The sequence below is a fragment of the Pristis pectinata genome, chromosome 4 (assembly GCF_009764475.1).
Source record: "Pristis pectinata isolate sPriPec2 chromosome 4, sPriPec2.1.pri, whole genome shotgun sequence".
Lineage (NCBI taxonomy): Eukaryota > Metazoa > Chordata > Chondrichthyes > Rhinopristiformes > Pristidae > Pristis > Pristis pectinata.
In genome coordinates, this window is record NC_067408.1 from 60,620,300 (window position 1) to 60,637,047 (window position 16,748).

Sequence of the window (16,748 nt, forward strand, 5' to 3'; positions counted from 1 at the left end):
AACAACACAGGGTAACGCAAATAATACAGGTCTCACACACAACACAAGGTTACAAATACAACACAAGGTTCCCACAGACACGCACACAAACACAGGGTCACACACACAACACAGGGTCACACAGTACAGGGTCTCTCTCACACACACAAACCGGAGTCACACACAACACAGGATCATACACAACACAGGCACATACACAAACACAGGGTCACACACATACACAGTACACCCACTCACACACACACACAACACAGGGTCACACACACAAATACAGGGTTCCCCCCACACACATAGATACACACAACACAGGGTCATACACCCCCTTTCACACACACAACACGAGGATCCCACTCCCTGCACTGACCTTCCTCCCCTCACTGCTCCCCGACGCCAGGGACCCTCTCTTCCCTGGGGACGGGGCGGGAAGGAGAGGGTCAGCTGGGGACAGAGCCTCGCCGCCGATTTTGAATTTGAGTTGTGCGTTTGTCCCCTGCGGCCACCGTAGGTGGAGCGGACGATCCGTCCCGGGGCATCCAGAGAGGGCACCGCAGGGAGGATGGTGGGTGAGGGGCCGGGGCCGGGGGTGTGGAGCCGGGGCAGGGAGGATGGTGGGTGCGGGGCCGGGGGTGTGGAGCCGGGGCAGGGAAGGATGGTGGGTGAGTGGCTGGGGTGGGGGGGTGTGGAGCCGGGGCAGGGAAGGATGGTGGGTGAGTGGCTGGGGTGGGTGGGTGAGTGGCTGGGGTGGGGGGGTGTGGGACTGGGGGTAGGGGGTAGGGCAGGGAGGATGGTGGGTGTTGGGCCGGGGCCAGGGGGTAGGGCACGGCAGGGAGAATGGTGGGTAAGGGCCCGGGGCCGGGGGTGTGGAGCCGGGGCAGGGAGGATGGTGGGTGAGGGGCCGGGGGTGTGGAGCCGGGGCAGGGAGGATGGTGGGTGAGTGGCTGGGGTGGGGGGGTGTGGGACCGGGGGTAGGGGGTAGGGCAGGGAGGATGGTGGGTGTTGGGCCGGGGCCAGGGGGTAGGGCACGGCAGGGAGAATGGTGGGTGAGGGCCCGGGGCCGGGAGTGTGGAGCCGGGGCAGGGAGGATGGTGGGTATGGGCCCGGGTCACAGGGGGTAGGTCGGAATGGGGCCCAGGGCACAGCAGACTCTCGACCCATGGGTGGGGGAGACTCCCCGGTCCATGTTAAGTGGGGGTGGGCCCCGGGTGGACTGTGTTGTGGGCGAGGTAGAGATGTGAAGCTGCTCCCAACGGTGGGTGAAGGGGACTCGGATCTGTGCACAGGGTGGGGAGTAGATCTCCGTTACAGGAATTGGAATTAGCTTATCATTGTCAAATGTACCGAGGTACAATGAAAAACTTGTCTTGCATACCGTTCATACAGATCAATTCCTTACACAGTGCATTGAGGTAGTACAAGGTAAAATAATAACAGAATGCAGAATAAAGTGTCACAGCTACAGTGAACAGGACAGGGACGGTGGATAGACATCCCAGTACATGAATTGTGGAGAGTCAGCGGTGGGACCCAGTACATAGACTGCTGCATTGGGAAGAGAATTCCAGATCCATATCATTGACACTTGGACAGGGACATGGATAGGAAAAGTTTAGAGTGTTATGGGTCAAAAGCAAACAAATGGGACTAGCTTGGATGGGGAATCTTGGTCAGCGTGGACATGTGGTGAGTGAGGGATATATCCCACAAATTGAATGTTAGCCGCTGTGTAACTCCGTGCATTCCTTGCAGGTCGTGGGACTGGGAACGTTCCGCACAAGCCTGGCACTTGTTTCAATGCCTGTTTTCGCACAGAGTAACAAAGAATCGAAAAGGATTCTCAAAGTTGAGCAGGTAACATTCTTATTTTGTAGCTTGGTATTGTTGACATGTTCCACAATGGACTTGCCTCCCTATCCAATTGTGTCAGTAAACTGAAAAGTTCATTTATACACTGATCAAAGGCCTTAAGTTGAACATCATCTCACCACATCTCAGGATCATTCCAAAGCATGTTGTTCTCCAGAGTGATGTAGCACTCCCTTTAAACTCACCAGGGCCCCATTTTCAATGCTTCCTTTAAACACAGCAGGTCCCTGTTCCCCACACTTCCTTTAACATCAAGGTATTTTTCCCGTGCTCCCTGTAAGATTGGGAGCAGTGAGAGAAACCACAGATGGAGAGCAGTGAGTGGATGTCCTGTTGCAGGGTTTTGTCCTGAAACATCGACAATTTCTTTCCTCCCACAGATGCTCCATGACCCGCTGAGTTCCTCCAGCACATTGTTTGTAGGTCCCTGTAAGCTCACCTGTTTCATTGTAAAATTTATTATACTGCTGAGTAACACCTTAAGAAAAAGTGAATTAAAAGTTTGTCGGTTTGTTGGTGTATTAATAAGAACAGCATCCAATAGTCTGGAAAATCTGCCAGTCTGGCACCACCAGAGTCCTAAGTATGCTGGATGATCGGAGTTTTATTGTATATTGCCAGTCCATCATCATTGCTGGATCTAAATTCAGGAACTCCCTCCCCAACAGCACCATGGAAGCAGCTTCACCAGAAGGACTGCAGCAGTTCAAGAAGGCGGCTCACCCTCACCTTCTCGAGGGCAATGAAACCCAGTAGTAGTGAAACCCAGATTCCAGAAAATTCATGAGTAAAAAAACAAGTGGGTTTATTTGAATAGATTTATGAATAGAGTGGTGGTATTTTGAATGAATACAGAGGGCATTATTTGGTATGACACTGTGCCACAAGAATAGGTCATTGGGATTAATGTTTCTTTACTAAAGAGTGAAAGAGAGATTGTGGGCAGTAGGATTTGGTTTTGGATTGATTCAAGGCTATGGGGTGAGTGGGATAATCATCTTTTGCATTGGATTGATGCAGGGTTACGAGGAATGAGTCAGGCAGTGGGATAAGTCTTGGATTAATATGGCAATATAGAGCGTAATTTACATTGGTCGAGGTATCATGTGGAATTGTCTGCATTAATTTTGCTTTTACAGCCTGTGTGGGGAACCAGTCAGTTGTCTATACCTACAGCAGTCTTGTTCCATCCTTGTTTTGCAGTTGTCACTTTATACAACCCCAGCTAAAACCTCTCACTTTGAGGAAGCAAAACCAACTCAGCTGGAAGAGAGCATCTCTGTTCTGCGAAAATCAGCCGAACTGTACACCACCCAGTATCAGGTATGGCAAATTTCTTGAACTGTGTCCTTTTGGAAGAATGTGGGAGTTATTTAGTTATTTTAGCATGTTTCCTCCAGAGATGGGAAAGATTTCTGGCTGCCAGGAACATTTTTTTCAGGATTGTCTGGGCTACTGGATATTTCCTCTTTGGCAATTTTTTGAGATCATCTTATTTTAACTGTTGGATTGCTACCATTATTCTTTGGATTTGCTATGTATAGATCCATGTCCTGATTAAGAGGAGATGCTCAAATTGATATCATCCCCCTAAGGGTGGGTTCCCATCTGAAGACTGACCCAGACCCTGGCCATAAACCTTCAAGAGTCTCGTCAAGCATAGCCCTTGAACATTCTTGATTTGCTTCTCTTTGACTCGCTGGTGGGCAAGTGCATAAAAGAGATGCTCTGATAACTAACGAGCATTCCCAATGTATTGCTGATAATGCTCTCTGTGCAATAATGCATGACCAATCCTTTCATAAATTGAAGATTTGGACTGAAAGAGATGTTTTCAATGGTTAGAACATAGAACAGTGCAGCACAGGAACAGGCCCTTCGGCCCAGTGTCAGAGCCAAACACGATGCAGAATTAAACTAAATCTCCTCTGTCTGCACATGGTACATATCCCTCTATTCCCTTCATATTCATGTGTCTGTCTAAATGCCTCTTAAACATCTCTATCATATCTGCTTCCACCACCACTCCTGGCAGCCTGTTCAAGACACCCACCACTTTCTGTGTAAAAAAAAAAGCTTGCCCTGCACGTCTCCTTTGAACTTCCCCCTCTCACCTTAAATACATGTCCTTTAGTATTTGACATACCTACCCTGGAAAAAAGATTCTGACTGTCTCCCCAATCTATGCCACTCATAATTTTATAAACTTCTATCAGGTCTCCTCTCTGCCTCTGACAGTCCAGAGAAAACACCCCAAGTTTGTCCAACCTCTCCTTATAGCTCATACCCTCTAATCCAGGCAGCATCCTGGTAAACCTCTTCTGTATCCTCTCCATAGTCTCCGCGTCCTTTCCATAGCCTACACGTCCTTCCGAAAATGGAGCAACCAGAATTGCCCACAGTGCTCCAAAGTGCAGCCTGACCAAAGTTTTATATAGTTGCAACGTGACTTCCTTTCTCTTATACTTATTGCCCCAACCAATGAAGGCAAGCATACCATATGCCTTATTTACCACTCTGTCTCCTTGTGTGGACACTTTCATTGAGCTATGGACTTGGACCCTAAGATCCATAACTCACTGGTTATTTAAGAGTGAGGAGTGAGGAGCTCATGGACCTCTCTTCCTCCAGGACTGAGACCATCTGTCCCTACTGTTTGACACTCCTGCTCACAAAGTGCCCCATTCCCTGTCCCATCCCCACAGTGCTTTCAGCACGAGTTCCACCCCAGTGTCTTCAGCATCTCCTTCCATTCTCACTGAACTTGTTCATCTTTCTTTCATGACCCTCCCAGTGGCTGAAGTTATTCCCACTGCTCACCCACCCTCTCTTTCACCTCCTTGAATATGTTTATCTGAAAGTTGGAGCAATAATTGAATCACACAGCGGCAGTGGGAATTGGATGTTAGAGGGTTGGGGGTGTAGTGGGTTTCATCAGTTTACATGTGTATGCTGACCCCTGCCTCAGCACTAAAATGGCCCTAAATGATGTCCTCTGAATGGCATCGTGGTGCCATATCCCTGTCATCCCCTTGACATCTCTGCAGCCTTTGATACTGTTCATCACGTTGTCATCTTCCAGGGGTCAGTAGGAGTGGCTTTTTGCTTGGTTCCACTTTTAAGCATTCAGTCGAAGGCAGAATCTCTCCAGCACTGCCTTCTCTTTCTGCTCCTGCTCTGTTATCACAAGGATCTGTCCTCCTTCCCTACCTATGTGCTGGCCTTTTGATCACATCATCTTAAGTCATGGGGTTAGCTTGCACTAATTGACCACAGGCTCCAACTCCCACTGCCTGCCTTGACCCAACCACTGCCTCTGTGTGGTTAAACTCCTGGCCCAACTTTCAGTCTAGGATCAGCTTTGACTTCATCATGATGAATGTTTTTGAGACTTCAGCCAAGCATCTTCATGGCACAGCACAACTTCTGTCCCCTTGCTCTTCAGGGCAGGCACAGTCGTGTCATGGTTAGCATAACGCTATTACAGCGCCAGCGACCTGGGTTCAATTCCGGCCACTGTCTGTAAGGAGTTTATACGTTCTCCCCGTGTCTGCGTGGGTTTCCTCCGGGTGCTCCGGTTTCCTTCCACATTCCAAAGACGTGGGTTAGGAAGTTGTGGGTATGCTATGTTGGCGCCGGAAGCATGGCAACACTTGTGGGCTGCCCCTGAACACTACGCAAAAGATGCATTTCACTGTGTGTTTCGATGTACATGTGACTAATAAAGATATCTTATCCATTCTCCTCCTCTCAGTTGAACCAGTTTTTTCATATTTGACCCTGAGCTGAGCTCCCCGCCACTTATTTGTTCCATTACAAGCACCATTTCCCTCACTGCCACATCATTTATCCACCCCTGTGCTTGTCTCAATCCATCTCTTGCCGGAATCCTCACCCATCCCTTTGTTGCTCTGGACTCGCTGACACCAATAGTGTTCCATCCTGCATGGTCTTTACCCAAACCGTGCCGCCCACATACTAACCTATACTGCCCTGTCCACTTCTCACCTCGAGCTCACTAAATCACATTTGTCACCACTGCTTTAATTCTAACCCTCATGTTTAAATTCCCCTGAGTCCTCCCCAACCCCCCCACCGCTCCCCCCCCCCCCCCCCCCCCCCCCGTACATAACCTCCAACCTCCCTCTCTGTTCTTTGTGTCTGGTTTTGTCACCGTGCCTTTGCAGGAATCCATGTAACAGGTGAACAATGAGTGAACTATAAAGTTGGGTGGTGATAGGAGGCTGCCCAAGAGAGCATTGAAGTATGGATGATACTTCTACAGACAGACCAGCACCAGATGATGCAGAGGAGATTTAAGAGAGTATATAAGGTCTTGATGGATAAATAGAAGCAGTTCCATTAGTGGACCATTCAGGGATTGGATTTATGATTTACTATGATGGTCGGAAGATATGGGATATATGAGAGTAAGTTTTCTTTATGCAGTGGTTAGGGTCTGGAATTTCAGCAGCCTGGACCTGATGCAGGCTTTCAACCCAAAACAGTAACAATTCCTTCCCCCCCCCCAACAGATGCTGCTCAACCTGCTGAGTTCCTCCAGATTATTTGTTGCTGCAGAGTCCAGCATCTGCAGTCTCTTGTGTCTCCTTTAGGTCCTGGAATTTCTGCCTGTAAGGGCAGTATCATCAGTTGAGGTTTCCAAAACAAACAAAATCAAATAGGCATGAGAGAAACTAGTTGGTAAGTCTGCTGAAAAGAGCAAGAGACGGGGACTGACTGGATGGACTGGTCTACAAAGATCTGGCACAGATCAAGTTTGGATAGTTTCCAATGGGAACGGTGGCCAGGTTACTGAGTTTGTGGCAGGAACCAAAAGCACTGGCTCTATTCTTCTCCATATTTAGTTGCAGGAAATTCCTTTTCATCCAAATAAGCACAGTGAGAAATCTGAAATGACAAGTGGTCGACATGGAGTAAGTAGACAAGGTGACAAGTGTAGCTGTACATTTATTTCTATTATTAAATAGATTTTATTTTGCAGGAATAGTCTACCTGGTCAAACTGGTCTATATCTTGCACACAGCCTCCGACTCTACTGCAGTTCCATCAGCAGTAAACTGTGTGTCAGGAATGGACCTCTTATCTGCTAAAGATGAACTCTTGATCTCTCAGTCTACTACACCATGGCCCTTGCAATTTGTCTACCTGCACTGCACCTTGTCTGTAACTGTAACACTATTTCTGCATTTGTTTTTCCCTTATGTACTAACCTCAATGTACTCGTGTATTGAATGATCTGTCTGGATGGCATGCAAACAAAAGCTTTTCACTGTATCTCAGTACATGTGACAATAATAAACCAATAACCAATTACAATTGTGCTGATTACATTGTTCAAATATAGCCATTGCTCTGTATGGCCAAATCCTGTGAAATTAAGCAATAATTAATTGTTTCTTAGCTGGCCTTGGCAAATGTCTGCTCTGCCAGTCTGCAGAAAGATTGCAAAGATCCTTGGGAGGAAATATCTACAAAATTCACCCCATGAACCTGTGTGGATAACTTGATATTAGGTAATGTGGGTCAGCTCTGCACTTTTAGAGACAAAGGGCCCACCCATACATTGACCCTGAGAAAGCTTGTTCAGCAGATCAGATTTGTCAGGGATAGTACTCAGAAACAGTTCTTTACATACAAACAGAAGCTTTTATTTTTAGGTGCAAAGTGCTGGATGCCATTGAGGACCTTATTCTTCATTGAATACAGATTTTTCTTTGAACTATTTCTAATTTTTCTCCTCTTAGGGTGTTTACAAGAATCTTAAGCCTAAAATAGAAAAGACTGTGCAGCTTGGAAAAGGTAAGAATCTATCTGAGTCTGTGGCCCATTTCAGTGTGATATGAGAAATAGAAGCAGGATTACACCATTCAGCCCCCTTGAGCCTGCTCCACCATTCAAGGCTGATCTTTGACCACAATGCCAACTAACTGCACTTTTAGTTATCTGCAAGTCCATCACTGCCTTGAATGTAGTCAGTGACTGAGCCCCCATTACCTCAGGGGTACTGAATTCCAGAGGTTTACCACCCTCTAAGCGAAGGAATTTCTTCTCGTCTCCTGTTCTGAATGGCCATCGTCGTATTTTGCCCGTGACCTTGGATTTTAGACACCCCAGCCAGGGGAAACATCAATTCTGCATCTACCCTGTCAAGTTCCAGAGGTATGTTTTGATGAGATCACCTCTCTTTCTTCTAAACTCTGGAGATTATGAATCCAGTCTGCTTGATCTCAAACTAATCTTTCCAAGTATGCATCTGGTGAACCTTTGCTGCAGTCCCTCCATTGCAAATGTATCTACCTATGCACACTAATCTAGCTGTAGACTTACCAGGGTGCTATATAAATGGAGCAAAGTGTTTCTACACTTGTATTCAAACCCCTTTGCAACCAAGCCCTTCAGAATTGTTTGCTGAGCCTGCACATTAGTCCTGGTGCGCCAAGCACAAGGGCACCAGGTCCCTCTAAACACCAATACCTTTCAGTGTCTGACCATTTAAAATATGGGAGAAGTGCTCTGCTGCTCCATCCACTGCCTTCTTGTGCAGGGACCTTCTGCTCCTGAGTGCAGTGAGGAGCGTTTGATGACTCTGGGCCTGTACTCAATGGAGGATGAGGGGGGATCTCATTGAAATCTACTGAATAGTGAAGGGCCTGGATAGAGTGGATGCGGAGAGGATGTTTCCATTAAGAGAGTCCAGGATCCGAGGGTACAACCTCAGAATAAAGGGATGTCCCTTTAAAGCTGAGATGAGGAGGAATTTCTTCACCCAGAGGGTGGTGAATCTGTGGAATTTGTTGCCACAGAGGGCTGTGGAGGTCAAATCATTGGGTGTATTTAAGGAAGAGACTGATTGTAAGGGGGTTAAGGGCCAAATGGCCTAATTCTGCTCCTATATCTTATGGCGTTATGGTAGTGATTGAACTGGAGATCTTAGAACATAGTACAGCACAGGAACAGGCCTTTCCCCCACTATGTCTGTGTCAACCATGATGCCAGTTTAAATTGCATATCTGCCTGCACATGGTCCACATCCCTTCATTCCCTGTCTGTTCATGTGGCAGACTAAATGCCTCTTAAACGTTGCCATCATATCTGCTTCTACCACTTCCCCGGCAGCCAGTTAATAAAAAAATTGCCTTCCAAATCTCCTTTAAACTTTCCCCACTGGGAAAGATCTGGCCACTGGTCTCCTGTTCACTGATCCATGGGCCCAACATCACATCCAAGGCTATCTCAACTATGTAACCTTGAGGGACAGCTGGCAGTTGATACTATTCTCATGTGAATGTGACTTTAACTCAATACCATGTGGTCATGCGTTAAGGACCAAACCCTTACCTTGAAATAATTTAGTGCTCATCAAAGTCTATTGTACACATATTTTATTCCAGTTTTAATTTTGCTGGTCCTGTAATTTGCACTGAAATATTGATGATGAGAATTATCTGCAAATGTCTGTGTTGTAAACGTAGCTTCACAAAAAGAATTACATGGGCTATCTGAATCATGACTCTCCTTCTGCACTCTGAACCCAGTTACAAGTGCAATAAACCTAGTCTCAGAAGCATACGGTGTACATTCCATGCAGTACAGGGGTCAGCTGTGGACTATTTTTTTATTCAGATTCACCTCATTACCTTAACCAACCTTTTACACACACACAGACACAGACACACACACACTTGATTGTTACAAACAGGATCTGGGCTTTACTTAAGACACAATATTCATTCCCATGTGAATGATAACATAGAGTTTCACCCAAGCCTTTGTGCCATTTTTATCTTTGGTCACTACATTCTAAGCACACCACATAAAGAAACATAAGAATAACCAACATGAACCTAATAAAATGCACCAGTTCTGACCATTTTATTGCTCTGGTTGTTGTTCCTCTGAACCCACCCCCCCCCACCCTTGCTCTCTACCAGTTGTTTTCCTACCTTGGTTACACCATGCACAGAATTCTTCTACCTCTTCCCTTCTTTTCCATAAGGCAATACGTTTGTGTTCATGAGTTTAAGGTTAATGTATTCCAATGGTAAGCACACTCGAAAGCTCATGCTGAACCTTTTGGGCTGCCAGGACGCTGAGGTACCCGGGCAGGATGGAATTTTGTTCCCACAATGGGTATTGAGCCCCTGTTGGATTAAGGGTCCCAGGCTTGTCATTACATTCATAAAGCTGAGCTGGTCACTGGGAATGCTGATTAAATCTACCTGTGGCAATGTATGGATATCACCGTATTCATTATCCAGGTAACCAGCAGTAAGTGGTTGGTTAAAGGAAATGTTGAGATGAATTGACATATAGAAGCTCTGTCGGTTAATGGATTATGCTGATTTTTTTTGTCGTCACTGGCAGATGGGTATACCTTTCTGAAGAATCCTCCGCCTGGATTCTACCCACGGACTGGAGTCATCGCACTTGCTGGAGTGGCGGGACTTCTGCTTGCTGGAAGGGGTAGGAATAGGCGGAAGCTTTCGTTTCAGATGTTTAGTGTTTTACCTGGTGAAGCCCATGTGTTGTGAGTGAGAAAACAAATTTGATGGGTCTCAAAAGCAAGGACTCTGAACACAGTCTGGCAGTAAAGGATTTTATTTTATTTACAAAAGACGAGCGTGAGAAAATGGTAACGGGAGTAACACGCGCGGTCAGTTTATAGCGAGCGTGCGAAAATTGCGCCGGGGGTAAAATACACACACACAACACAAACTAGGTACACAGTCAAGGAAAAACAATACGATACCCACCACCCCTTGACTCAGTGCAGGCATGGTTATATGCTACTAGGGACACTCACTAAAACGCTCCCAACCCTTTAACAGTGCACACCTCACCAACAATTTCTCCAGTGCCGTTTCACGGTACTCGGCCTGGAGTGAAGCAGGGTGATCCCTCGAAGATGGCAAAGAGAGTAAGCTGAGCATACATGGCGCCCTTTATAGTGCTGGAGGGCTTGGGGGTCCAGCCCAGGTAAGTTACAGGGGGCCAATGGCTTGGTGCCAGCAAGGACTAATCAATTACAAAGGCCAATGTCCCAAGGCTGAGTACAAAGGTACTTAAAGGGGCCAATGGTCAGGTGTGTGCTGATGGGTGGGGCCGGGCCAAACCTTGATTGGCAGTGGTGTGTCTCCCGACCAGGTAATGGGCAGTGCTGTCACGTGACAGCCACGACCCTCCACAATACACTATGCAAGCTCAGTAGTGCAGTAACAATGGTCAAATAACTCTTGCATTGGTTTCCCTCTTACCAAACACAATGATTAATGTTGACCTACACACGACCACCAATGAGACCACTGTGGCTTGATGGGGTCTTTGCTGAGGACATAGACAAGAAACGGAAGAGGGTTGAGAACAAAAAAATTAGAAAATAAACTCTATATAACATATTGTAGCTGCCAGTGTGCTCTTCTTGAAGTTATTCCTGTTAGATAGGCAGTTGTTGCAGCAATCTGTGCATGTGAGGTTTGTTGAAAGGACAAAAAAGGAAATGACCAAGTTCAAGTTTATTTTCATAGGCATAAATGCCACGAAAATTAGCTTTTTGCGTCAGCAGCTTAGTACGTTACAAGAAGAGGACAAACATAAAATTAACACAAAACTAACATAAAATTAAGCATAACTTATACATGAATTAAAATTAAGATAACTGATAAATCATTTGTAAGAGCAATGTTAATTTGGCCACCAGATGCACGTAATCTTTTTTCTGAATTAGGATTTTTCACTCAAGTCACTCAATGGCAACAGGGTGGGGATGTGGTGCCTCAGTTTACTACCTCGTCCACAAGACAGCACTCTGACAGTCCTGCACTGGGAACGGCAACCCAGGTTGCTGCTTCCCAATCCACAGTTTTCAGTTTTCAGTTTCCAATTCACAGGCTTCAGTCTTTAACCTACTAGCACAGGCAAAAAGTGCTACGTTGGATCCAAAGGCACCCTTTGAACTGGAGTCATGGGTTGAGATTGTACCAAAAGAAACAATTTGGGAGCTAAATGACCCCCTCTGTTCTTGTATGTTAAATCATGCCACCATCTTGCCATAGCACCAGATTCAGTTGTATGTTAAATCGTCGTTTCCAAGCAAAAAACAAACGCTGGAGGAACTCAGTGGGTCAGGCAGCATCTATGGAGGGAAATGGACAGTTGACGTTTTGGGTCGAGACCCTTTATCTGAACTGAGAAATAAGAGGGGAGATAGCCAGTATAAAAAAGTGAAGGGAAGGGGTGGAGCAAGAGCTGGCAAGCGATAGATGAATCTAGGTGAGGAGGGGTGATAGACAGATGGAGGAGGGGAGAGTAGAGATAGCAACAGAAGCTGGGAGGTGATGGGTGCAGGTGACAAAGAGCGAATCTGATAGGAGAGGAAAGTGGAGCGTGGAATAAAGGGAGTGAGGTGGGGAGGGCAGATGGAGGCAGTGGGAGAGGGGAACAAGAGCCTCCCTAAATAAGGGGTTGATTTCAGGTACTTCTTTCTCTGTTCTATCTGTCATTGGTTTCATCTGACTGACTTTATTTTAATGTAATTATAGGTTCCCGTGCAAGGAAAGTGATTTACTCATGTGGGTTTGTAGCTGCTTGTGCCTCCCTGTATTATCCTCAAGAAACTGTTGAAATAGCAAAGGTAGGTGCTGTGTTTGAATTCCATTCGTACAGAGATTGTACCTCAGGGGGATACGATAACTTTTATAATTAGTGTTATGATAGTATCTAAATATTGGAGTTACTAAAACATGATTTATATTTGCATCAGGATATTTTTAATTAGTTAGAGTCATAGCATAATATAGCATGGAAATAGGCCCTTCAACCCAACTTGTCCATTCCGACCAAGGTGCCCACCTGAGCTGGTCCGGTTTGTTCGCGTTTGGCTGAGATTTTATAATCTCTATAAGGTCACCCCTCAGTCTCCTACACTCCAAGGAATAAAGTCCTAGCCTGCCCAACCCCTCCCTATAGCTCGGGTTCTCGAGTCCTGACCAACATTCTCATAAATCTTCTTTGCAGTTATGATGTTCAAAGAGTATCCCAAAGAAAGTAATGCATTTGATCAGTGCCATTTGCAATCACAGATTGTCAAAAACTGCTTTAACTTTTCCATTGTTAGTCCAGCCCTTGTGGGAAAATGCCATTGCCGGCTTATGTATGGTAATGACCAGACCATTTGCTGCAGGTGTTGGTGGAGGATTGCCTTGCTGGGGAAAATTCTCTCACTGTTCCTGGAAATGCTGCCACGTCCACCGGCCAGGGCGTTTGCAGCCTAGGTTTATTGAAGCTTTCAGAAGGTAGCATCCATGACAATATCCATGGGCTGCTGATGAGAATATTTCAACTGGCTGATTGAACTGAATCGACCAGCTAATCTGCTGCAGTAATCTTGTTTTTTTTCCCTTTATGTGACATAGATGTCATTGGTAAATCCGGCATTTACAGTCCATCCCTAATGGTCCCTGAACTGAGTGGCTTTGTTAGGCTATTTCAGATTACAGTTAAGTTTCAAACACATTGCGTCTGGAGTTCCTTACAGTGTGGACCAGAAACACAAGGCAGATTTCCTCCCCCAGAAGAACATTACTGAAGCAGTTGGGATTTAATATTTATGTTCACTGTTGCTGAGCTGAACTTTTTATCAATATTTATTTGGTTACGCAAATGTAATTTTCCAAATGCTGAGGTGGGATTTGAACACTGGTCCAGTGACTCGATGAGTACGCAAGGGTATTAGTCCGAGGAACAGATATTGGCCAGGGCACGGCAGAGTGGAATTAGAGTAGGTGGAGTGTTGAAGGGAGATGAGTGGGACGATGGACCATAAGATATAGGAGCAGAATTAGGCCATTCAATCAGGCTGATTTTTTTTTCAACCCCATTCTCCTCCCTACTCCTGGTAACCCTTAACCCCCTTACCAATCAAGAACCTATCAATCTCTGCCTTAAATACACCCAATGACTTGGCCTGCACAGCCCTCTGTGGCAACGAATTCCACAGATTCACCACCCTCTGGCTGAAGAAATTCCACCTAATCACAGTTCTAAAGGGATGTCCCTTTATTCTGAGGCTGTGCCCTTGGAACCTAGACTCTCCTAATGGAAACATCCACTCTCTCCAGGCCTTTCAGTATCCGGTAGTTTCAATGAGATTTGAGAGATAGATAAAAGGTACAGCAGTGCGTGGCAGGGGGGAGAGGAGGAGGGTTGAGGTTAAACGGAGGAGGTGTGGTGAAAGCACCAGCAGAAATAAGATGGGCTGATGGATCTCGTTCTCTGCTGTACACGTGGCAGTTTCTGCTTGGTCTCTTTGAGAAGCCACTGAGGGTTTTGGTTCACAGCCAGTTAAAAACACTGCTGTAACCCTGGTTTTGAGCAGGGAGGGAGGGCAATAATTCCTTAAAGAAACAACCTAAGTACTAATGTCATGATGATTTGTGATCAAGTAGAGAAAGTCTGTGACTAACTACTGTGCTTTCCTCAGGCAACTGGTTCATCACTTTATGAAATGTCCATGCAAACATATTTAACTATTGAATCACTGTGGAAGAAATTCAGAGATCAGAAGCAAGAATCCTCCCCAACACCGGGGAGTAGTCAGGTACTGCAGCGTTTTGTCCTATCCAGGTGTGAAACACCCAGGCATGTCCTCCTTTTTCTGCTCCTAATAACCTGACACTTATACCTCAACTGTGACTCCATAAATACATTATAAATGGTTTGTACAGCACTGTATCCTGCACAGACAGGTTTTTAAAGAATGGTGTGGCACCATATCTTGTTCAGATAGATTGACCCGTTCTGAAGGATTTGCATGGCAGGCTATCTCCATACAAGTAAAGCGTTTGTAAAACACTATCACCCTGGGCAGCTGGATTGCATTATGAAAGGTTTGTGTGACTGTCCACCAATACAGATCGATTGTCACATTATGAAAGGTTTGCCCCACTTTGACCTATACAGATAAATTGTCAGACTTAGTACCATCTCCCTGCACATATCAATGCAGAAGGTATCTCTGCAAACTACTTCAAGAATTAGTGTGCAAGATAATAGTGCTTTGATAATTAACTTCAGAAATGATGAGTGTTTAAACATCCCGTTTGTTCTACATCTCTTTTTGAAAATAATTTGCTGACAATTATATATTTTTTAAAGGTTACAGAGGTTCAACTGTCAGATCCAAAAAGTTCCTCTTAAAGTGTATCAGTAACAGGTATGCATCGTTTGATTCTCCCTATCCTCTAACCAGTGTCATTGACTGCTGTCTGACGGCACGCAGGTCCGTTATAAGGGGAGAGAAAAAAGGGGCAGATGGAGTGCGCTGGGGGAAGGGGAGCTGGAGGTAGAGATGGAGGTTGGGAGATGATAAGTGGAGACAATAAAGGGCTGCAGTTGCTGGAAACTGAGAAGTAAGTGGAACCAGATAAGGGAGGGATGGTGGGCAGATGGAATTAGTAATTAGTTTATTACTGTTGCATGTACCATGATACAGTGAAAAGCTTTTGTTTGCATGCCATCCAGATAGATCATTCTATACTTAAGTACATCAAGGTAGTAAAAAAGGAAAACAATAACAGAATGCAAAATAGTGTTACATTTATAGCAAAAGTACAATGCAAGTAGACAAATAAGGTGCAAGGGTCGTGACGAGGTAGATTGAGAGATTAAGAGTTCACCCTTATTGTATAAGAGGTCAGTTCAAGAGTTCTATAACAGCAGGATAGAAGCTGACCTTGAACCTGGTGGTACATATTCTCAAGCTTTTGTATCTTCTGTACGACGCGAGAGGGGAGCAGAGAGAATGACTACAGTGGGAGGGGTCTGGGTTGGTGGGAATTATGTTGGCTGCTTTCCTGAGGCAGCGGGAACAGACTGGGGGAGAGGGTAGGAGACCCAGTGGGTTAAATGTGTGGGCAATAGATCCTTTTTTCTCTCTCCTTATGTCTCTACCTATCAACCACCAGCTGCTGTCTCCCAACTCCATCCCTCCCTGCCTCTTCCCCACCTGACTGCATCTGGCCATCATCCCCATCCTCACCTGGTTCCACCTATCAGCTACCAGCCCCTGCCTCACCCTTGCCTTTCACCTCTTTATGCCAGCTATCTCCCCTCTGCACTCTCAGTCCTGATGCAGGGTTTCAACCCAAAACGTTGACCATCCCTGTACCTTCACAGCCCCACCATAGGTAGCTGACAGAAGTGCAACTCTCTCCTCTCCCACCTTACCAGCAGAAAGAACCCTTCAACCCAGCCTCTCCCCCAAGGGGATGGATTGCCAAAGGCACCATGTTAGTGGGCTTGGCCCTTCAACATAAGTGTTCTGTGGCAAACCAGTGTCAAATGAGACTGAATTGACCCACCTGAATCCTCCTTACCCTGACACCTCACCTGGAAGGAACTGCCTGATACTTTTGTAAAGGTACTGACCCACAATTATTTTCTGACAGGTGGACTAATCGAATGGTTTATCTCAAGGAACAGAACCTATGAACGAAGCAATATTTCTTGTGAAGCAAAATAAGTTTGAATCATTATCATTTAATTAATCACACCTTATTGATGACAGTAAAATAATTGATCAGAAATTTATTTTTGCTTGGAAATGTGTATATGGAATATAATCTAATAAAACACCATTAATAAGCAAGTAGTATGGGTGAATATTTTGTATGTTGACTGTAGGGTTAGCTATTCAGAATAATTTTCATTCAGTTCTTGTTGACAAAGATGAGAGAATGTATAGCATGGAAAGTGGCCATTTAGCTAGTGCCGCCTCTGGGAGAACTCATACCACAAACTTAACCTCAGGACCATAAGCTTAAGGGCTGTAGTCTCATCTCTAAGAACGTGTAAACTATACAACA

General features: G+C 45.6%; 1 protein-coding gene across 1 annotated transcript; it reads left to right on the plus strand.

Moving 5' to 3' along the window:
• The first annotated feature begins 428 nt into the window (after positions 1–428).
• Positions 429–16,522, plus strand: LOC127569739 (MICOS complex subunit MIC26-like). Its single transcript, XM_052014572.1, has 9 exons — positions 429–559; positions 1,747–1,848; positions 3,067–3,186; positions 7,632–7,686; positions 10,252–10,350; positions 12,426–12,517; positions 14,366–14,482; positions 15,040–15,097; positions 16,332–16,522. Exons 1-8 carry the CDS (start codon positions 557–559, stop codon positions 15,079–15,081), a joined length of 630 nt encoding a protein of 209 aa, XP_051870532.1. The 5' UTR covers positions 429–556; the 3' UTR covers positions 15,082–15,097; positions 16,332–16,522.
• Positions 16,523–16,748: the final 226 nt, after the last annotated feature.